Source organism: Epinephelus moara, chromosome 14 (genome assembly GCF_006386435.1).
Source record: "Epinephelus moara isolate mb chromosome 14, YSFRI_EMoa_1.0, whole genome shotgun sequence".
NCBI classification, from domain to species: Eukaryota; Metazoa; Chordata; class Actinopteri; order Perciformes; family Serranidae; genus Epinephelus; species Epinephelus moara.
This window is the reverse complement of record NC_065519.1, coordinates 34,016,960-34,039,211: the sequence shown is the minus strand read 5'-3', so window position 1 is coordinate 34,039,211 and position 22,252 is coordinate 34,016,960. Positions and strand designations below refer to the sequence as shown.

General features: G+C 42.1%; 2 protein-coding genes across 2 annotated transcripts in view; both read left to right on the top strand.

Annotated features, from left to right (window-relative positions):
* Positions 1 to 13,672: 13,672 nt before the first annotated feature.
* olig4 (oligodendrocyte transcription factor 4) lies at positions 13,673 to 15,004 on the top strand. Its single transcript, XM_050061818.1, has one exon. The coding sequence runs from the start codon at positions 13,894 to 13,896 to the stop codon at positions 14,668 to 14,670; it is 777 nt and encodes a 258-aa protein (XP_049917775.1). The 5' UTR covers positions 13,673 to 13,893; the 3' UTR covers positions 14,671 to 15,004.
* A 3,992-nt stretch (positions 15,005 to 18,996) lies between these two features.
* bsdc1 (BSD domain containing 1) overlaps positions 18,997 to 22,252 on the top strand; it is a 9,838-nt gene continuing 6,582 nt past the window's right edge. Inside the window, exons 1-5 of the mRNA XM_050061899.1 lie at positions 18,997 to 19,209; positions 19,822 to 19,876; positions 21,079 to 21,195; positions 21,394 to 21,561; positions 21,870 to 21,924. Of these exons, the coding sequence (XP_049917856.1) occupies positions 19,199 to 19,209; positions 19,822 to 19,876; positions 21,079 to 21,195; positions 21,394 to 21,561; positions 21,870 to 21,924 (406 nt within the window). The 5' untranslated portion in view covers positions 18,997 to 19,198. The remainder of the gene's footprint in view (positions 19,210 to 19,821; positions 19,877 to 21,078; positions 21,196 to 21,393; positions 21,562 to 21,869; positions 21,925 to 22,252) is intronic.

Genomic DNA, 22,252 nt, shown 5'->3' with positions numbered 1-22,252 from the left:
GCCCCCTCGGAGGCCCACGTCCTGAAAGCTGCGGCATCAAAGAGCTCCCGGGTCAGGGGGCCGAGTAGAACCTGGTTTAACCCTCCCGTGCCCTTTGCATCACAATGTGCTGGTACGTTCCCACTCTTTAACCCTCACTTTCCCCGTGATATGCGTATATCAATGATGCCCCCCTCCCTCCCCCTTAACAACCTCATGTGTCCCTCCCACTGCTGCCTGACATACAGGTCACACTCTGGGCTACCTGACTCTCGTTATGGCGTTCTTTCTATCTTGAAAATCTGCCTAAAGATCTGATAAAATAAAAAAGGGAAGGGGTATGTCAGGTTGGTTTCGGAGTTAGCAATAAATCTGAAATTATTATTATTATTACTGTCAAAATACTTTGTTTGGATAATGGTGATGTCAGAAATCAGCCTACTTTGCTGCAAGGGAGCACACAGTCAAATAATCCCTCTGCAGCTATCAAATGGTTTAAATGTCCTCTTTTATTATTAGTCTGAAAACTAGACATTGTTTTTGTTCAAGATATTTCTAAGTATGTTAATCCTTCAATAAGAAATATACTGACTGACGATTACCGTTTTTAAATTTCCTTTCTTAAGATCCACTTTACTTCCAAAACGTACAACACAGATCCATCCAGTGAAATGAGATTATAAACCATAATGAAGTTATTTTGTCAAGCATCACTCACGCCGGATGACATTTTAGATCGGAGGAAATAGACAGACCAAACTTTTCTGGGAGAGCTTATGGTCCCACCAACCATATTACACCATCCATAAAGATGTCAAGGCATCACAAATCCCTTTATCTCACCGCCATTTCCACTGAGATGCCGATTATCCATGCCGTGCGAGACACATTATGCAACAGAATAAGAGACTTGCCATTCAAAGTTAATGGGATTATATTTCAGTCTGTGCCGCTCCGACATGTCTATAAACAGGGTTTTGCTGAGGGGAAAACTTTTTTGCAGTCTTAAATTTATCAAGACACAATGGCTCTACATTCAGGAAGTGTGGTTAATCTATTTAGATGCGTTTTCAATCGCTCATTCTGGCCCTGTGGTTATTCACATAATTCTGCTGAAGTTAGGTTTTGGGGGAAACAAAAAGGCATGTGTCTTGCACCATTAATAAAAAACACTAGTTTTCACTGAACGTGTTGCACACATTCGAGGCCAGAAAGTGAAATGACACTAAAGGCATCCCTTCTGGCCAGTTTAGCATAACAACATTCAATGCATGATCATGAGTTGACTTTTCAGTAGCTGAGCAGAGGGCAATTGTTTCAAAAGGACGATAGACTGTGTTAACTCGAATGGGAGGAGGAGAAGTGAAGGGCAAAGGGCAAAATCTTACATGAGTTTCCTCTTTCTCTGATGCCCAATAAAATGGTGAAAGGACTGAAATTGAATGGCAGGGATGGGGTCACTGAGAGGCACAATAGTAACTGAGGAGAGAGGAAATCTAATCAGCTTGGAGATGCTAATTTTATGGAGCACCAATTAAGGAGAGTTTTTTATGACACTTTTTTGAGAAAACAAAACAGCAGAGCTGTCCCCTCCTGGTTGGGGGTCCCTGGTCGAGTGGCCCTCTGCACTAGTGAAATGCCCCCCTCCTCCCTGCCTCAGCCTCAGCAGCATTGAGCCCAGGCTCTAATGGGATGGCACCTCCTTTATGCCTGCCCTCGCCCACATTGGGGAAATGAGGCAGTGTCTGTTTGTTGTTCTGGAAGGCTGTGTGTCCCGTTTATCACTGTCAGAGCACAGAAACACACAGAAAGAGGAGGACTGAAGGGGGGGCTCTGCTGTCCAATCTGTCCCGCTTTGGGCTTTACGACCACGGGCCCCACGTGGCGAGTACCCCACCCTGGACCCATACATCTCCATCTCTGCCTTTCGGGCACCGACAGCCTTTGTATCGGCTCACTCCGGCTGCCAAGATATGTGTCTGCGCTGCTAACGGGGGCCCGGGTAAAACTGCTAACTAGACAATGACGGGAGATCCAAGAGGGCCAATGTTTAACCAGTGAGCGGCCCACTCATGCCCCTGCCTGGCCCCATAGCCCCCTGTGCCTTTGTGGGCTCAGGGTTAATCTTTTAAAGGCCGGAGCTGGGGCTCACCCCCTCCTGCCCACTGTCCCCCAAATATACTGCCACACAGTCACTAGAGCTGTACTTTTATGGGACCTTTTGTTTAAGGGCCGCGTACTTTGCCTTTAGGTCTACAGTCCTTCATTACTATCAGATCCTTAAATCTCCTTAGGAATCAACACATCATGAATAATAGATTACTTGGAAAATGAAGCAGAGAGAAAACTTACAGGGATGCTTTGTAATCAATAGTGCTTGATACATGTAAATGAAATCATTCATTAATGCTTGCTAAAATTAAAGATATACATAATAGGTTGTGAAACATATCATGGTTTGGTTTGTCAGACAGAATGCCATCCAACAACAGCTGCAACAGGTGGATAATTATCTGATACCCTGAAGTGCTCCTTTTCTCTTCTTCCTTTCCTCCGCTGCCCCATTTTTCCATCTTCATGCACATGGGAGAAATGCACCGCTTGGCTCTCTCTTTCATCGCTTCTTCTCTGTATCAAGCATTTATGGGCCCTCGTAAACATGTATTGATATTTAATGCTGCGCTCAGCAGGGTCTGCTGGGTCAAACTTAGAGGCCCGTTCCTCTCCGAGACAGGAAAAGTGAGACAAAGAATGATATCAATAACAAAGGTGCTGTAAATCTACACTCATGCCACTGAGAGGCCACACAGCCATATGACACATCTTGGTGTGGCATCTGAGAAACAGGATTGTTGTTCTTTGCTCTGAGGGGAGGAATCTTGGTACCTCTTTTCATGAAGAACTGGTAATATGTCTGCATATGTGAAGATTTCGCATATATAACATTATAACATTTGCTTGGCGACCACATAAAGATTAAAATAATCAAAGGGTAATGATTATAATTGCGCTACCAACTGTATAACAACATAGCTGTGATGAAATGGGTCACAAAGTGCTTTACAGAGTGCCAGCAAACACATAAATAACATCCAAACAACAGTGTAATTATAATGCGTGCAACAACAAATAAAAAAGTTATTAGAACAAGCAGCACCAATAATGCAAACCTCCAAGATAACAGAATATCTCAAATGTAATTAAAAAAATAAAAGAAATGTTTATTTTAAATGTATATTGTTGTATTGTATATTTAGGTTATTAAAACTGGTAAAAAAAAAAAACTGAACAGAGCAGTTTTGTGTTACAAATTAATATTTCTCCTACACTGTAAAAAATGATGTAGTATATCTCCATGGCTTGGGAAAATCCAATCTTCCTCAAAGCCAACAACATGAGAAGTTATTAGTTAGTTAGTCAAAAACTTGTGATGTCATAGGGTATAAAGTCTGGAGCTGCTCCATAGACAGTGAATGGGAGTCTGATTTTGGGGACCCACAGAATATTTGTTTTCTTTCCATACCCAGATGAACTTTATTCTGTTGTAGTGTTCTCAGATCTGAAACAGAAAATTTACCCATATACTCAGAGCATTCCCCTGGGTGCTCTCAGTGTCAGCTGTGTCATCTTTTCCAATTCACTGTGTGTGGAGCAGCTCCACACTTTATACTTGATGGCATCACAAATAAGAGTTTAGTACATAGCTTTGGATGTGGGAGAAAGTTGTTCACTAATATATTTGGACTGTCTAAGACCAAAGGAATAACATGTATGAATTTTGAAATAGGCACTGTGTTTCCTTGCTTAGCTGCAGAAGAGGGAGCAAAGCGAAACAAAGAGGGAATTTTCCACTAATAACACAACAACTTTTGAGTTTACCCATTTGATTAGACTAAATTAGACCGGTGAAGTCTCACTATAGCGTTGGCTAAACTCTGAAATGTATTTTTGCACAGGATGACCACTGCGTCCTCAATCTCTTATATCAGAGGAGGTCTCTTCATGGCAAGCATCAAGAGGAAGAACAACTACAGCAACCAGTATCTCTTTCAGTGTGAACATGTGAGTATTGTTTTCAAACAGATTTGAAAAAAAAAAACCTGTCCTTAAAGGGTAACTCCACTGACTCCATTAGCTGCCTTTCACATCTTCTTTGAAAGTGACTCTTATTTAAAATCCTTGTTGGATAATGACTGTCAGGTCTTATATCTTAAAAATATGCAAAAAGACTGACATGAGATCACTAAAGGTGATATCTGAACCAAAATATGAAACAACTTTACTCAGTGACATCAGTGTGACACGTTAAGAACACTGCCCCCCTTCTTCCCTCCACTAGTTAAACAACAAGAGGTCTATAAACCACAGGGTCATGGCCTGCTTTTTGTCAGCAGAGCAACACAGCCACTCTGAGTTTGTGCTTCATATTATGTGTTTGAGTGTCACTGTGTGTGTGTGTGTGTGTGTGTGTATGTGTGTGTGTGTGTGTGTGTGTGTGCGTGCGTGTATGTGTGTGTATTTTTCTTTCATCAGTCACTCCTATGGGACACAGTCACAGATCCGCAGTGGGTGCTGTCCATGTTACAGCCATGTTGGACACTGGATGATAATGTGCCACGGGAGCAGATCTCCTCATCAGTATTCAGAGCCAGCCATATGTGAATTAAGGTTTAATGTGCGTCCATAATCGCCCACCTGAGCCCTTTGTGTGTGTGTGTGTGTGTGTGTGTGTGTGTGTGTGTGTCATGAAAGAAAGAGGCTGGGGGTAAAGAGAGCAAAAGCGCAAGAAAGGAACAGATAAGATGAAAATGACTGACTGAGGAGATTTGGTAGAATTTCAAATGGAGGATCTCACATTCAGTTTTTGCACTTTAATGCCAGTCCAATTAGATACACAGAGATACAGAAAGTGAATATTACAGCAATAAAGCTCCATAAACACTACTTTCACAGTTTTCAGACAAGGCGTGTGCCCATTGAGCTAAATTGCAGTTATTCATTTCACTACATCAGGATAACAGCCAAAGAACTCAATTGTGTGTCACTAACAAGTCTGATGCCTTCAAAAGACCATTACTTAAAAACAGACACACTTGATTCAATGGGCCTGCAGTGGCTGTATAGAAACCAAACACATGTGGGCGAAGACACACTCTCACTGACCATTGATCGGCTCGTCAATCACGGGCCAATGAGGATAGCCAGTGGCCACCAACACTCAGGTTATTGTGTGCGGTGACCCCGGGGTCAGCAGTAAGTAGCTGAGGACTGAGCCCCACACAAAAGGACAGCATCATGTACGATCCATATACAGTGGCGTCGCCGCCGGCACCCTTATGAATAGACACATGGCAGGCCTATCCACAGATGGGACAGAGACGAGGGAGGGAGGGCGGGGGGGCTGTGTGTGTGTGTGTGTGCATGTGTTGCCGTGGTGAAGGAGCACATGTGGAGGTAACAGACTGAAACAATGGTGCTGATGAAAGGCAGGAGTCGTGCCTGGGTTTCAGGGAGGGAGATTATTGGGTGAGCAGGTCCCCTGTTTTATCAGGCTGGATAACACAGAGACGAGGGGGGATCGGGGGGGCAAAGAGTGGCAGAAGTCTGCAGACCGCCGACACAAAGCCGCCCCCATGCACCAGTGAGCGGCCAACTGTTCAAAAGTGTGACCAGCACAATGCTGAACAGATACACTTTGTGTGTGTTGTGTAGAAGTGTGTGCATCTGTATAGGCTTACTTTGTGTGTGTTGTGTAGAAGTGTGTGCATCTGTATAGGCTTGTAGGCTTGTGTGTGTGTGTGTGTGTGTGTGTGTGTGTGATTTTTTGATTGATTAGGATTTGCCAGGTTACAGTTGTAATCCCTTTTCTAATCTATCACAACATTACAGACTCAAACACTTATTCTTATGTACATATAATTACCCTTGTATTTAAATCAATCCATATTATTTTACTGTTGATTTATTAAACAAGCTCATTTCAATTAAATGACCAAAAAAAACCAACAAAAAAAAAACCCACCATCATATTTCTTTTACTTAAAGGTCCAGTGTGTAGGATTTAGGGGGCTAGATTGGCAGATATGGAAAATAATATAATAGGAATGTTTTCTTTAGAGTAGAATCACCTGAAAATAAGAATTGTTGTGTTTTTGTTACCACAGAATGAGCCATTTTTATCTACATAGGGAGTCCTTGTTCATGGAGATCACCATATTGCATCCCAATGTTTCTACAGTGGCCCAGAACGGACAAACCAAACACTGGCTCCAGATAGGGTCATTCATGTTTTCATGTCTACGACCGTAGTTAGTAACCCCTCCACGATGAGAAAACACATTTGAAATGTCTGAAAAAACACTGATTTTTTTAAACGTGAAACTGTTTCATTCAGTGTTTTTACCAGTTTAAAGGTTCATTCTCACTGCCGCGATGTGGAAATGCGGGACGGATTTGCGGAATATTCGTGCAGCGCTTTTCCGTGTTAAACCATACAGTACTCACAGGCGCGGTACAGACGCGGTGCGGAATTTACGCGTTGTTGTGTTCCAATTCCATACAGTGTGTGCGGGTGTGGGTGAACATGGACGCGAGTAGCAGCAGCAGCAGCAGCGAGCTAGCAAGCTAACGTTTAACAAGCGCCAACATCAACTTTCTTTAGCACTTACCACTCTCACCGCAGCCACCAAGCTGGACAATGGACTGCCAGATGTTGTCCTTTAATTCATTGTTCATAAAATCATCCCGTCTTTTATCAAAAAGGACGTGGTGCTGTGAAACGAGGTTTATCAACCTTTCTCCCATACTGTCCTGCCTGACTGGATTTTGGACTCTCCTGGGTCTGCGCGACTATAAACAAACAATTTCATTGGCCCAGTTGTGTAGTTCCGCTGGCGAATTCCGCGGGGGGTCAAAGTCTGACCGGAAACTTTTTTCACCGCATGAAAGTTCCGCCCCGGTGTGCAAACTTCCATAAGAACCCATGAAATCAACTTTTATATTTTTCCACGAGAATAATCCGTGCAGATATTCGCCCTCAGTGAGAATGGACTTTAAATCAGCGGGTCTGTTTGTGTTGGAGAGGAGAGTCCTCTGCGGCTTCCTCTCTCTCTCTCTCTCTCTCTCTCTCTCTTTCGGCTTCCAATAAAGACCTCTTAAAATGTCTGGATCTGAAGTGATCAGAGAAAAAAGGCGAGCAGGTACTGGGCTAGCGGCCCATCTCCGACATGTATTGAAGAAACACTGATTTGTAATGTGAAACTGCGTTATTCATGTTTAGACCAGTTTAAATCACTTGGTCCACTTGTTTTGGAGAGGAAGAGACCTCTGCAGGTAACTCATCTCAAAGAACACTGACGAAATTCTAACCAGGAGAAGTTTCAGCTGGTTGCAATCTGCAGTTCTCACCACTAAATCCCCACTAAAAATGACACATGGTTCCTTTAACCCTATTGGTATAATAGCCATACAGATGAGTTTGGTTTCATTTGCCAACTTTTAAGATATCCGTCTCCACCCAAATAAATTGGAGTTGAATGGAATTTTATGTGTGATGCTCACTGCTTTAAAAAACTACATAAAAAAACAGCAGTGAGGTATCCTTCCAGAAATGGTGCCCCCATCTCTGTGAGTAATTCATAGATGTATCTTTAAATTGTTTTCATTGTATATATTATCAAAAATAACCACTCTGAAAACTATTGAGTGTCCATTTTATAGGGGGTGATGAATGACTGCATAAGGAAGGGTTCTTGGACACAGCACCTGTTTCATCTTGGACCTTTGCTAACTTTAGAGCTTACTCTAGTGAGCTTACCTTCACTAAACACAGGTGATAAATGTAAAGTTAACAGTAGGAGAAGGATAAATGAAAAGACTCATAAAGTCAATCTGATTGATGTGATGTAATGTCCAATTTACAGCATTATCGTAAATAATGTAAGCTAACATTAACCACAATAAGCTGCTGGTCAATCCAAACCAAATAAGGCTGTCACAGTAAAACTCCTGAGTGCATTTTATTGGGTACCTTTTTTCATTTCTAAGAAGAAGAGCATGTTATTTATTCTTTTAGAGGGCACAAAGTCTCGCTTTAGGATGTGAATCTTTCTCATTTAGCAGTGACAGTCTTCAGGAGGCCGCCATCATTTGGGTCCCAGCAACCTGAAGGCCAACATCTGGACCCGGGCCCTACACCTCCTGATGACGGTCTGCTCGGCAACCGGTTCTGCTCTTGCCCCTTTCACTCTCTACCCCTCTCAGCTGTCTGTCCTCCCTCGGTGTCCCCCCGGGGTAATTGTGGGGTAATTTATGAAGTTCTAGCAGCATGGAGCAGGCCAGTGTATGGGACAGCCTGCTGACCGAGCCCCATTCAGCTCCAGCGGAGAAGGCCTGGACTCCTTTTATCCTACCCATAATCAGCATCTCTCCGTGGGCCTGTATCCCCCCTTCTGACTCCTCTTGCCCCGCAGCTCTCCACAGCATGTGACCCTCCGTGGCCGCTTAAAGATGAAGGGGAAAGTTATTGGACTCTTTAGTGACTCATAAACATCCTAGGGGATTTTCATAGCGCCTTTGTGTCTTTTTGTTGTGGCCGAGATAATGCAATTGTTTCAGGCAGTGTAAATGAATAAATCACTGAGTAGTTTGTCCCAGCGGTGAGAGATAACAAAGGGCAGCACTCTCAGTTCTTAGAAACACTTGTCAGCCCGTTCAGACACTTTGTGAAACAATTTTATATCTCTCTCCCCATACATTGGTACTCAGAGGGAAACGTTAAGATCCATAGATGAAGCGAACCAATTTCACATATCTGCTCCTGCTGATCACTTCTGCTATGATCTTGATCTCTGAGCCTCAATATCTAAGCGACATTGAGAAAAATGGTGGTAAACAAAAGCTTCTGCGCGTTCTCTATGGGTTCTGCTCTCAACCACATGCCCAGATTAAAGCTCAGTGTGTGTATACAGAAGATCTAGCCACTGATCCTGTTAAACAATGACCAGCGGAGAGGGAAAGAAGCCTTATGGTACACAGCGCAGGTTTGCTCTTCAGCTTAGTGCTTTATTGAGCCATGATAGGCCTTAATCTAGCCTGATCCTCTGTCACTACAAGCATATGCCTGTGATAATGCCCTCATTTTCTGGTCACCTGAGCACTTTCATCGGAGTGCACCCAGTGAGGCAGCAGAGAGGGGGTCTCTAAAGCCTAAAAAAAAACTCTTGAATTGGATGAAGGGTCCTGAAAGGTGGCATCCAGAGAAGAAAGTCAAACACCCTGATGGAGGGTTAAAAATTGGCGGATTATGTGGAAACATGGAGGGTGGCTACGCTTTCATTTGTAAAATACAAAGCTGAGAGATCCTTGTGTCTCTCTGTGTGGCCCGTTGCCTCAGCAAACACATGAATAAGAATAAGAATGAGCAGGAGAATAGGATTTATCAGGCTCATGCATATAGTGATGGAGTAAGAGAAGGACTGATTACACCCCCTTTATTCAGCCAACAATGATCCATATATGTGTTCTTAGTGATACTTTTACTAATACACAACTGCTCTTAGCTGTTTCACATTGATGCACTGTATTCCTATGAGTGACAATCGCAGTAATCTAACTTCACGTACACTTAATGAGCAGACTTGGCACATTTTTCCTCAGTTTATCGATAATTTATTAAGACCATTAAAAAAACATCATTGATTGTTTTCTCCTCTTTGGAGTGTGGAGAGCACGATGAAAGCTGTGGCACAGAACCAGCCATTAAAAGCTCTGAAAGACTGGAAAAGAATGAAATCTGGCGTGTTGTGTCCAACGTAGTTAATTAGGACCTGACCCAATTAGCAGAGGAGAGTCCAGCAGCCATGTTGGCTCCGAGCCTAACGATGGGAAAATCCATATGCTCCAAATAAATGGCCCATGTTGGCTCTCAAGGTTCCCCAATTATAATATCACTAAATGTTGGCTGAGCCAAAGCACCCTGCGGGGCCCCCCTCATGGAGCTGCGGTGGGGGGTCCTGAGGGCTCTCTTGATTCCCTTTCCTAACTTTCTGTGGGTCCTTGAGTGTTTGAGAAGGATTTCTTACTTTGAGAGCACACACACACACAGTGAGGTGCACACAGAACAAAGTAAGCTTCAAGTCCATCAAAATTAAAACATGCAAGCCCCACATTTTATATTTGGAAATCATACGTATGAGGCTCATGCATTATGTAACAGCACAACCAAACAAACTTGGTCTACACACAGGTAGGAAAAATGAGAGGAGTGACTTCATACAACATGAAGTGGGACGCTTATTTATTTACGTGTCCATGTGGAAAAGGATATGTAGGAGAAACATCAAGAGCACAATGAATAAAAGAAGCAGAGCACCACAAAAGAGATTGATCCAGCTGCAGCATGTCATGGAGAGGAGTCACCCAGTCTCTACCCTTAAACAGAACTGAGAAGATATGCCAGTCAAAATAAGCAGAGATGTGGAGACCTCGCTCCTCATTAAGGAAGAGACATTTTTGATATCTAAATTGGGTACTTAAAGGAATTGGTCTTGAGGCCTTGTTTAGATTCCACTAGATTTGTTCTCAAATAACAGAATTTCATTGAGAACAGTTGGAAATTTAGTTTATGGATGGACATGTTCAGGTGAAACGCAGATTGACTCTGAAATTTGTTTGGGTTATTCATAAATGTTAACCAGTGTTGGAAGTAACAGAATACAAGTAACAAAAACACAAAATTTGAGTAACTGTTTTACATTGCAATAACAGTTTAAATTGATGGGTTTCTTAATAAAGTTACTGTCTTTAAAATACATTACTTGAATGGATTACTTTATGTGTTTTTGTTTTATGTGCTCTAATACTGTGTCCTAACTGAATGTGATGTGAGCGAGTGTCTGCGACAAAATCAGTTTGATTCTCTGTTGGAATGTCCATGTAAACTTCAAGCAAGGCAACGCTGCTGATTTGAGCTGAACTTTTGCTGGATCCCCTGTTTGTATTCAGTCATGTTGCTTGCTGTGAAAGCTTCAATAGACTAGCAGCAGCTGATTCATGAAGTTGAAAAGAGGAGCTATCTGTATGATACCTCCTCATTTCACTGCAAAAACCTAATCAGGTGACAGCTGGCTGGAGGGAGATCATCAGGGAGCTGAAAGTTTCTGGTAAATGGCCATTGCTAACAGCAACCTTCTTGCTGCTGGCTGTGTTGTATGTCATTTCCAGTAAATATTACAAAATAAAACGTATGTTTTGATGTAACAGAAGTGCATATTTAATGCAGTCAGAGAGCAATGCTTGTTTGCTGTTAAGACACAGTGTAAAATTCATTTGAGTTACGCATTTCCCAAAAACAGATTTTAGAAAAATTGTGTGTAGTGCACCTGCCGCACCACAATGGCAGAGGAGTTGCAAAGCCAGGACACTGACAGTTGTTATTGGCATGAAAATAAAATTCCTAGACAAATGAGCTCAGCAAGATGATTTTGAAGCTTTCAAAAAGTAATCCGAAGTATTTAGAATACGCTACTTAGTTTGAGTAATCTAATTGTAATACCTTGCAAATTACAGTTTAAGGGCATGAGTATTGTGTACTGGAAAAGGGAGCTGACAGCATACAGAATTTGTTGTCGAATATCGAAAGCGTGTATTTTTTTTCTCCTTTCTTTTAAAGAATGAGATGTTGATAATGTTGTTTTGTATTGCATTTGGTGATTTATCAGTCACATGTCTAATAAGTGAATGTTGTATAAGGAAACTAGAGAAAGCCGCACCACAGACACCACCCTGATTATGGTTCTTACAATTGTGCATGTCATTAGGAAATTAAATAAAGTAATGGACACATAGTTAATATCAAAATAAAATAATAAACAGGCAGAATAAAGAAATATCTAAATCACATGGTGGTTTGAGTGTATCAAGCCACAAACAAACCACAAACAAATTGCAAGTCTGTGGTAACTTCAAATCCTCTCCACAGTTTCTAGAACAATCATCAAGATGCACAAAGACGCCCACGGCCAGAGGAGAACTTCTGCTGCTGTTGAGTAAATATAAACCAAGGTGTCCAACTGTGCACCAAGAAGAGAAAAGCAAACAAGCCATGATGGAAACACATGATGCCTCTTAAATGTTTCTTCCACTCCAACTCAATAAAACCTTGTATAATGGCTATGCAATTATTGTGCTCCAGGCAAGAATCGATGCTGCATCCAAGGTGGAATGTTTTTGCAAATCTCTTATGCTGCTACCACTGATGGTGTAACACATGAGTATTATCATATTTTCAAACCACTGGCCCTCCAGCGTGGCCTCACTGGAGGCTTTGCTTGGCAGAAGGCGGCAGGAAATTCCTGAGCTGAGCGCTGAAATCCAGCCTCTGAACACCAGAGAGAGAGCTGTTGAAAAGTCAGCCTGATCCAGCCACAAGATTAGATCAACAGATACATGCTGGACATGAAGTCAGGAAGGAATTTATATGTCAAGAATGGAAACTTCTGTACCTGAGATACAGCTCCTGTAAAGTCTGTCTCGTGTTTCTGACTGCCACCGTTTCATATCAAGAGAAAGAAAAAGTACTTTAAGAAAAGAGTGAAAGAAAAACCTGAGAAAGTGCTAGTAGCTTTACGGTTGAATTAGGGGAAGACAATGCCGTGCCCACTCTTTAGTATCTTTTTAACTACCTCCTCCCCATCTGAAGGGCCCCCTTCCAGTGATAGTGATGTGATTTCACAGACTGTTTGGGGAGCCAAGTCAAATTTATCTGACCTCTTTTGTCTCCAGCTCCTGGTTGAATTGTACCTAGTCTGCCATTAACGCTGCTCTTTACATGTTTAAGTACCTCATATGGTGCTTCATACCTTTCCCCAGAGTGTCTCATGGATACCATATGTAAATAAGGCCTTGAAGGCATCATATATCTGGTGTTATGGAACGGGCAATAGAAATGGATTTTTTCCACTATTCAGCAGATCTTTGGTTCAAACTCACACTTTTACTTCACTTTGAAAGTCTGTATAGTGAGCAAAGCCCTATATTTGCGCATAATTTTCCATTTACCTCATGTATTACTTGAATTGCCTGATTGTATTTGCCTAAATCTAAGGGTGTGGGTTTTGTTTCAGTTTTGGGGGAGGGGACATATAAACTGACCGGGTTGGAGGTCCTCCACCAGAAAATTTTGAGCATCAAACACTTAATTTAATGCATTCTGGTGAATTTTTCTGCATCATTTTTTTTTAACTTTTCTGCATCATTTAAGGTGCAAATGTCTTTAATTTTGTCAAAGCAAAAGTCCTAAGTACTTACGTTTTTTTACGTGGTGGGGTGGGAAACAACTTATCCTAAATATTGAGGGGGACGTGCCCCAGACATGCACCAGTATCTTTAATGGAAGTTTGCGCATAGTCCTAGTTAACAGGGTGTACAGCTTAACACAACATGTGAACATACCCCTGTTTTGGTTAATGTGTAGGGGGCTCATCAGGGTTGGGTGAGTTAAACGTGGGTGTGGGAAGGTGAAGTGGGGGCTGCAGGAAGGAGGTGTGTGTGTGTGTGTGTGTGTGTGTTGGGGAGGGGGGGTGTTTAAGTGTGTCCCTTCTGCAATTGGTTGTGGCTCTAAGTGTCTCATTATGCAGCTTTATTGTTCCTTTGTTATGCCGGCGGTATAAATACACCCCAGTGGGCCCAGAGGGTGACAGTTGAGACAGACTCACTCACTGTGGACAGACCGATCTCAGACTGAGCAGCACAAACTCTAAGAGAAGTGAGACTGACACTACAGGGAACTGGAACAACTTCAAAGCAGAGAAGCAGGAAGCATCTGTAGAATTTAAACTCCAGCTCCCAGCATCTAGAGTAGTATTTTGGACCTTTTTTTTTTTTTTTTTAAATTTGTGCCCAAATTGAACCGAGATGGATTCCGACTCTGGCTCCATCTGCAGCCGCTCCTCGTCCCCGGACCTGGTGGTGGACGACTCTGCTGGGAGCTTCTTCTCCAACAAGATGTTCCAGACATACTGCCAAGAAAACAGAGCAGACAGCGAGGCCAGCCAGGGCAGGATGGAGCGCTGCAGTGGGGGCGGTAAGACCAAGAACAGGTCTGAGCTCAACAAGGATGAGGTGCAAGACCTGAGACTGAAAGTCAACAGCCGGGAGAGGAAAAGGATGCATGATCTGAACCAGGCCATGGATGGGCTGAGAGAGGTCATGCCCTACGCTCATGGACCTTCAGTTCGCAAGCTGTCAAAAATTTCCACCTTGCTGTTAGCTCGCAACTACATCCTCATGCTGTCCAGCTCCTTGGAGGAGATGAAGAAGTTGGTGGGGGATGTTTATGGCGGCAGTGCTGCCGCCCAGAGCCGCACCGCTGCCCACTCCGCTATCACCCCTGCAGCCCCCACTGCCCTCCACCCTCTGCATCCTCTGGCCCAGTCTCTGCACTCTCTTGTGGCCAGCACGCCCTCAACTCTCCAGCATCACTCACCTTCTCCTGCTGCAGCCCCAGCCCCGCACTCTCCTCCATCCACCAGCTTCCTGGGATTTCACGCTCCAGTCCAGGGCCTTCTGAAGGACCCCCTGCACCTAGCCAGCTCCTACAGGCACTTCCCCGGCATGCCCTGCCCCTGTTCACTCTGCCAGCCTTTGCCCACCACTACCTCCACATTACACAGCCTGTCTATGACCAAGTGAGCAGGACTCTCTTAAAAAACTGACCTCAACTGTTTGTTTCCAATGAACCAAGCAACTCAAAGGCTGTTAAACGAACTGCTACAATGATGGCTGGTGCCAGAGCTTGTACATACTGTATATATGTTCTGCCATGCAAACTGCTGCTATTTTTATCAATTATCTTTTCTGCATTGTTTATAAAGAAATATTCTAAGTACATGCAGGATTTTACCAGAGTAGCAAATACAGTAATTTATCTGATATTTGTGATGATGAAATGTTGTCAGAAATTGAACTGGTGTGTCCAATTGTGCTGGATTTCTATTTTCCTAAATTAAAATGTTGCTATGATAAAACAAAAAAAATGTTTGTGTTCTTCTTTTCACAAATGTGATCCTTAAGACTATACTATATACTATACAATACTATATACTAGCATTTTTTTCTGTGATGGCAGTTGTTTGTCTGGTAGTTTTGCCTGAACAAGTCGTATTTTTAAAAGCGAAAAATGTCTGCCAGGCTGTTTTTACAAGGCAGCTACTTTTCTGTAAGACTTTTAGACACATACTGACAAATACACAGCAGCTGTATCAAAACAATACAGCCACACCTTCCTTTACTAAACAGAAGGGGTTTTATTGGTGCTTTGGAAGGACAGGCGAGCAGTGTAAAAATGGATATTTAGGAAAGGGTGTCACTGGTTGCTAACCAGCTTTGGACAGACTAACCTCTAAAGAGCTAAAGAGGGACAGAAGGACGAGACAATACGCCAGCACAGTGGCTGAATGTGGTGTTCTAGAGCCAGGGGACCATCCATCTTCACCTCAACAGGGAGTAGGAGATGAAAGGACGACACAGGCGCCAGGAAGGCGCGTCACTTTTGTCTGACACAGGCGAGGGACATAGCCATGTCCTTAGCTCTAGGCCAACGATTTGTCTCTGTCTCATGAGAACATGGATATAGGCACACAAAGGGCAAATTTAAAGCAGAGGACATAATGCGGTCAGTCTAAAAACAGGTGAAAAGCACACAGGATATTCTTTTGTAAATATTTCCACACTTATAACACACATTTGCAATCACATTTTGTTGCATTTGTGTTAAAAATCAAGTGCTAGCTAATTCATAACAATGATTAATCCACTAAACCACAAACATAACTATTATACACACTGATTGCCATGAACATGATTTAGTCAAACAACCCCGACAATGGCTGGCCTTCACTTAGCAACAAATCAAGCGTGTAAAATACATGCTTATCCTCCCACGGCTGACAGATGAGTTGGAGATCAGGGGAGAAATGAAGAGATGTAACTCATTCTCACCCACCTCCCTCCACCTCCTCCTCCTCAGAGCCACTGAATGGGTTTGAACAATAGCCATGCGTGGGCCACAAAGGCCGGGGGAGTCCAAGCTCTCGTGCCTGAGACATAGACCCCCTCCATTCAATCTACATTTCATCATGGTAACAAGCGCTGTCGGGCCAAAAGGCCTGACACCCTCACTCACCACAAAGGCGGTTAGCTCTAATATATGAGGCTATTGACACTGAAAAGAGCCCCTGTCAGTAGTTGGGGATTGTCAGCTGTGGGATGTCTCAGTGGGGGGAGGCAGCTGCCAGCCAAACCAAGCGGCGGAGCTTCTGTCGTGGGGACGGGCGTTGCAGCGTCACCTGGTCCCTGGTCCCTTGACACAGAGACCCCGGGTCCTCCCACACGGCCCCCCTTTACTTGGGCACAGGTGGGAATGGGAAGCAGAACACATTGTGGAGATTAGAGGGGATCTGCCTCCCTTTGCTCTAGGTAGATAATTAGAGACACTGACTTGTGCAAAGCTGGTGTTTCCTGATCAGCACCAGATGGTGTTAACCCACGATGTGGCATCAGCAGTCTGGAGCATGTGTGTGTGTGTGGGTGTGATATGTGTGGTGTGTAATGGATATGCTTCTTAAATCATACAATATGGACAGGTCCTCTGTGTGCCATTATGGTCAGCCGCTGCTGTCATCACAGTGCTCTTTAGCATACGCTAACCAGCAGTGGCAGCTCTGGTTTAAGTCATAATGTTGTGCACAATTACCTCTGAAAATTAGACACAGTGATACAGAAGAGGCTAATTTTAGCAGCAGTGGAGGATTTAGATCCTTACTGTAAGTAAAATAAGTAATACAACATTGTAAAAAATGTGAACATATAGAAGTATTGTCAGTAAAATGTGTGTAAAATAATAAAGTATAAAAGCACTTGTTTTGCCAAACAGTACTTTTCATAGTGTTCTATAGCCTACATGCACATCACAGCATTATCAGCACTGATTCATTAAAGTGTGACTAGCATTTTTGTAGTAGTTGATCAGGCGGAGGTTTTAACTACTTAACTAAATGTTGGGCAGTTTAATCTACAACATATACATTTCGGTCAGTTGTATCATTAAAATCCTGTTTTGCAGTGCAGTAACAATACTTCAACATGTTTTAAATCATATGTTCAAAATGCTTTACTACTAACCAGTGTCTGCATCTTGAAAGAAGAGAGAATAAAGTTAATTATGGCACCAGAAGTTACATAAAGGTAATTGTAGGAAATTCTTGACACAAGTTAAATTGTATTGAAGATAAGTTGAAATTTACAACACTGGCAGATTTTTATGAGAAAAATATTTGCCTCTAAAATAAAAGGAAGAAGAAGGAGTAAAGCATGAAATGCAAATACTTAAGTAAAGAAAAAACACATTAAACAGTTTTTACATGAAATGTCATGGAAACACCACGCATGACCATGTAAACAGATGGATAAGTTAACTGCTTCAGATACTGATCAATAGAGGAGTACTTGTCCCAACTTGGCTCAGCACAACCTGCATTGACAGAGTTAATTAGGGGACTGAAAGACCCAATTAAGGGGATTGAGGGGCTGGACAGGGGAGACATATTGAGGGACATACGCACACATTGTGCAACGTCTGGATAAGGGGGAACTTCAATTAAGGGAGAACACACTTCCAGGGGCTTGTTGCCTTTTCTTTTTCATTTTGTGCTCAGTAAAGCCTACAGCCCCCTTTTCACCCAGAATACTGATGAGGGGAAAGCACAGCTGCTGGGGGTCGACGTGCATATGCAATATGGCGCGCACATACGCTCACATGCACATCCACAGATGCACAGAGAGCAGAAGATTGATGAGGGGATTCAGGTTGGAATTGCTAAAGACTGATTAGCCAACATAATGGCTCAAGGAGGAGAGGTTTGCTCTGGATTCATTTGTTTGGTTTCATATGCAGCTTATTGGTTAAATGAGTTTCAATTAAAAGAAAACAACTTGCATATGCTTATATCGTTACCCTTCCCAGTGGAAGCATTGTGCTGCAGTTTGTCCTCCTTTGTTTAGATGCCCTTTGATGTAACTGTGCGATGGTAACTTCATATGCATTTACTTTGATGATTTCTAGTTCTTTTGACACAGTTCTATTTTCTTTTCACACAACTATTAGGCTACATAACAAGCATGGTTTGCACAGCAGAGAACACAGTGCCTACAGTGATTGCAGATTTCAGATCTTCTGTTTATAATATTTTCAGTCTTGTTCCTAGACAGATCTGCTTCTGTTAGGTCTGATATAAATATGCAGGGGTGCAAAACTTGTGACCCCACAGTATAAAAGCTTCAGTTGGAAACTTTTATTAAAAAAATACCCATTTCTCATGTAGGATTCTGACAGTACTACATGAGACAAATAATCTGTGAAAAAAAAAACCTACGTTCCTCTGCCACCTCATACTGCTTCTATGGGCATTTGCAAGAATCCACCGCGTCTGAACACAAATGACCAGTCAGCTGAGGAGTCTATAACACAGCTGTCAGTAATGTCACTCACTGCTTTTGAGCTGTGAATCTTGATTGATATTTGGTAAGTATGGCCTAGCTTGATAGTTTGACTGTAGTTCATGAGCAGTGATTGACATGACTGATAGCTATGTTAGAGATTCCTTGGCTCTGATTGGCTGATTTCGTTCAGAAATATGTTGGATTCTTGCAGATGCCACTAGAAGCAGTAAGAGGAGGCAGAGGACCATCTGTCTTGTGTAGCTACTTCTGTCAGGATATAGTGACAGTTTCAGCAAATATTATTATTTATTTTTAAAAAAGTGACCAGCTGTAGCCTGAAGTCACATGCAAAGATTGATTATTTTATGTTTCTAACAACACATCAAAACAACAGAGACCAACTTAAAGTCCTATCATCTTTTATTTAGACCATATAGCCCATAGTGCTTCCCAAACTACAGTATCATTTGCCACAATCTTTAGCGTTGCCGTCCAATTTGGTCCTCTGCGGCCACCGTCGCTAGAGCAAAAACAGTAGCACACTTCCTTATTACAAACTGTAAAAGACGAGTATTAAAATCAGTAATTTCTGTCTGCACATGTGAATGTAATGATCTGTATATCACAGGAGGGAAGTCATATCGCATCACGTGTGTGTTTTTTCAAAGCCATGCAGCCGGGGTTAGAGTTCAGTAAATACTGATGATGTCATCGTCTGAAGATGGCTGAAGGGTGAGAGTGAACTCGCAAATTACTTTTTGTTTTTAAATATAATATAGCAGAGAGCGCTGACATCGTGTGCACATCGCGTTCCTTATTGTGTTGTGTGTCTGATAAGAGCTGGAGTTATTACTTTGTGTAAACGCTGTACTTCGCAGCTCACGGAATCAGTTCAGGAAGTGCATTTGTTTACCAAAACACAGCCTGGCTAGCGTTAGCACAGCCTGGTTAGCTAAGTTGTAACGTTTGAGCGTCTCAAATCACGTAGTTACAACAAGTAGACTGCATATATGCTTAAATATTACATCTTGTATTTATTATCAGCCTTACCATTCGGTCTCGCGGCTTATTTCGGCAAAATAGCTCGTTATGGCACTGATAGCTGACGTTAGCTAACTCGGTTAGCTTGCTAGGTTGTGTGAGTGTAAGTTAGCTAGAGATGTGATGAGAAAGTCAACAGCTGACACGTCAATAAGTCTGAAGACTCGCCACATACGAGCCATTTTGATCATTTGATAAATGTAACGTTGTTGTTAGTGTGTATGTGTGTTTGTGCGAGTCGTTGCTCTGCTGTTGGTTATGAAAAGTAACGTTAGCTATTTTTAAATGTCTGTATGTTTACAGAGAAGGCTGGTGGGGAGGCTGGCTTCAGCAGAGCTTCCAGGCCGTCAAAGACAAGGTAATCCACATAAAGATGTCATCCATTTTATTAGTAGGAATTAGTACGCCTTTCTGTATCTGTAGTAGCTGCTAGTGCTCGGTATTTACAGTGTTTTGTCTGATGTTACTCTGAGGAATATTCCATTAACAGGAACCACACCTCTGCCCTCAATGTTTAGATTACTTAAATTGATTTAGTAGATGCATGAAACAACTGTAACAGTTTAGTAAGCAACATACAAGAGACAAAAGACGAAACACATACACCCAGGCACTGTTATTACTGATAGTAAAATGTGCATAATAGTGCAGAGGTCCAAAAAAGGCAGCAAAGGCTGTTTTTCACAAATATTGAGCTCACCAGGCTCACAAACAGCTCCCTGTCCAAATCTGTTTAAATGCTTTCAGTGGTGGCATGATTTGGGAACCTATACCTCTGTCAGGGAAAACTGGTTGAACAGCATTGTTAAGATAAAGGCAAGATTCAAACCATCCCAGTGACTCCCAGCTGTCTGTTAGCATGAGCAGATAATCCACAAAGTTAAAGATATTCAATTCTCAGAACGCCCCTTGTACATAGAAATTTGAGCCGTGATTTTCCTGGAAAAAATCGTAGAACAAGTAGGATGAGAGGCTGATTCATTCCCAGTGCCTCATTCACAGTATCTGTGGGTTGTTAAATGCTGTTACTCAAATACTTTATTGATCCCTGAGGGAAGTTGGGAAATATCACAGTTGCTCTCATACTGTATACAGGCATAGAGAGATTATAAGAAAAAAAAGAATTATGCAACAAGAAAAATGAGCATTATGCTCATATATATAACACAATATATACATATACATATGTGAGAGATATGTTGTATAAGAAATATGTACAAATATGTGCATCAGACTACAAGTGAAGTATCAGCTGTAGTCAGTTTTTTCACCATGAAATTTCGACATTCCCCCACACTACCATTGCAAAGCAACTCAAAGATCAGAGGTAAATTAGGCCTTATTAATAAAAGTATTTTCTTACTGCTTTCCTCAAAGTTTTATACTTTGATCTTTCTTGAGGAATTGCCTGTGTGAACTGCACTGAACTCTTTCTCTTGTGTTATTTTAATGTTTGGTTTTTATGTACATGTGTACTTGTCTGAAATAAGAATTTCCTAATGGAGATAATAAAGCTAAATCTGGATTTTGATCTTGCGTATTTGATTCTGTTTCTTGCAGTCATCTGAGGCCTTAGAATTCATAAAGCGAGATCTGACAGAGTTCTCCACTGTGGTGCAACATGACACAACCTGCTCAATTGTGGCTACAGCCACTGCTGTCAGGAACAAGCTTGCGGTAAGTTGAAGCTTTCACCTTGTTTTTTTTTTTGTTTTTTTAAATCCTAAGTATGTTCTGACAGTCTGGTGAGATGCAGATTGAATTTGTCAGTAGAACCACAGCATGTCTCCTGTATAAATGGCGTATTAATTGCCATACACCAAATCTAACTTATCTGTTGCTTTAACCTAACAGTCTGTTTACGCTGCTTTCCAGGTGGAAGGTTCCTCTGAGACCACAGAAAAGGTGAAGAAAAGCCTGTCTAGTTTCTTAGGGGTGATAACAGACACGCTTGCTCCACCCCCTGATAAAACCATTGATTGTGATGTAATCACATTGGTGGCAACTCCAGCTGGAACTACAGAGGTCTATGACAGTTCTAAGGTGGGCACCAGTATTTGTACTTTTAGCTGAAAAATTGACTTTAGAATAACCCCTTCATACAACAGGTTGACAGATAAGGAATTTCTAAATGATAAAACAGCAGAGTTAAGCATGATCTTTGTGCAGAGGTTGTTGTGAATAAACAATTAAATGATCTGTGTTATTTTCAGGTTAATGTCCTTTATTATTGAACACAGTGTTTGTTCAATAATAAAGGTTTTGGTTTCCTTGTGTTTTGTCATAAGAGGAGCACATGATCTGTTTGTGGAAACAAAACAACCACAGCTAAGTATTTGTTTCTCCTGCAGGCACGTCTCTACAGTTTGCAAGCTGACCCTGCCACATACTGCAATGAGCCTGATGGTAAGACAGTAGCGAGTCAGTACAAGGCCTCGGCCAGAATGTTAGACTGGTTTTATATACATATACAGTGGTGTGAAGAAGTGTTTGCCCCCTTCCTGATTTCTTACTTTTTTGCATGTTTTCCACACTTAAATGTTTCAGATCATCAAACAAATTTAAACATTAGTCAAAGATAACACAAGTAAACACAAAATGCAGTTTTTAAATGAAGGGTTTTATTAATGAGGAAGAAAAAAATCCAAAGCTACATGGCCCTGTGTGAAAAAGTGTTTGCCCCCTAAACCTAATAACTGGTTGGGCCACCCTTAGCAGCAACTACTGCAATCAA

Excerpts from the sequence above, each read along its gene's own strand:
- olig4 (XM_050061818.1), top strand. The coding sequence starts at position 13,894 with ATGGATTCCGACTCTGGCTCCATCTGCAGCCGCTCCTCGTCCCCGGAC.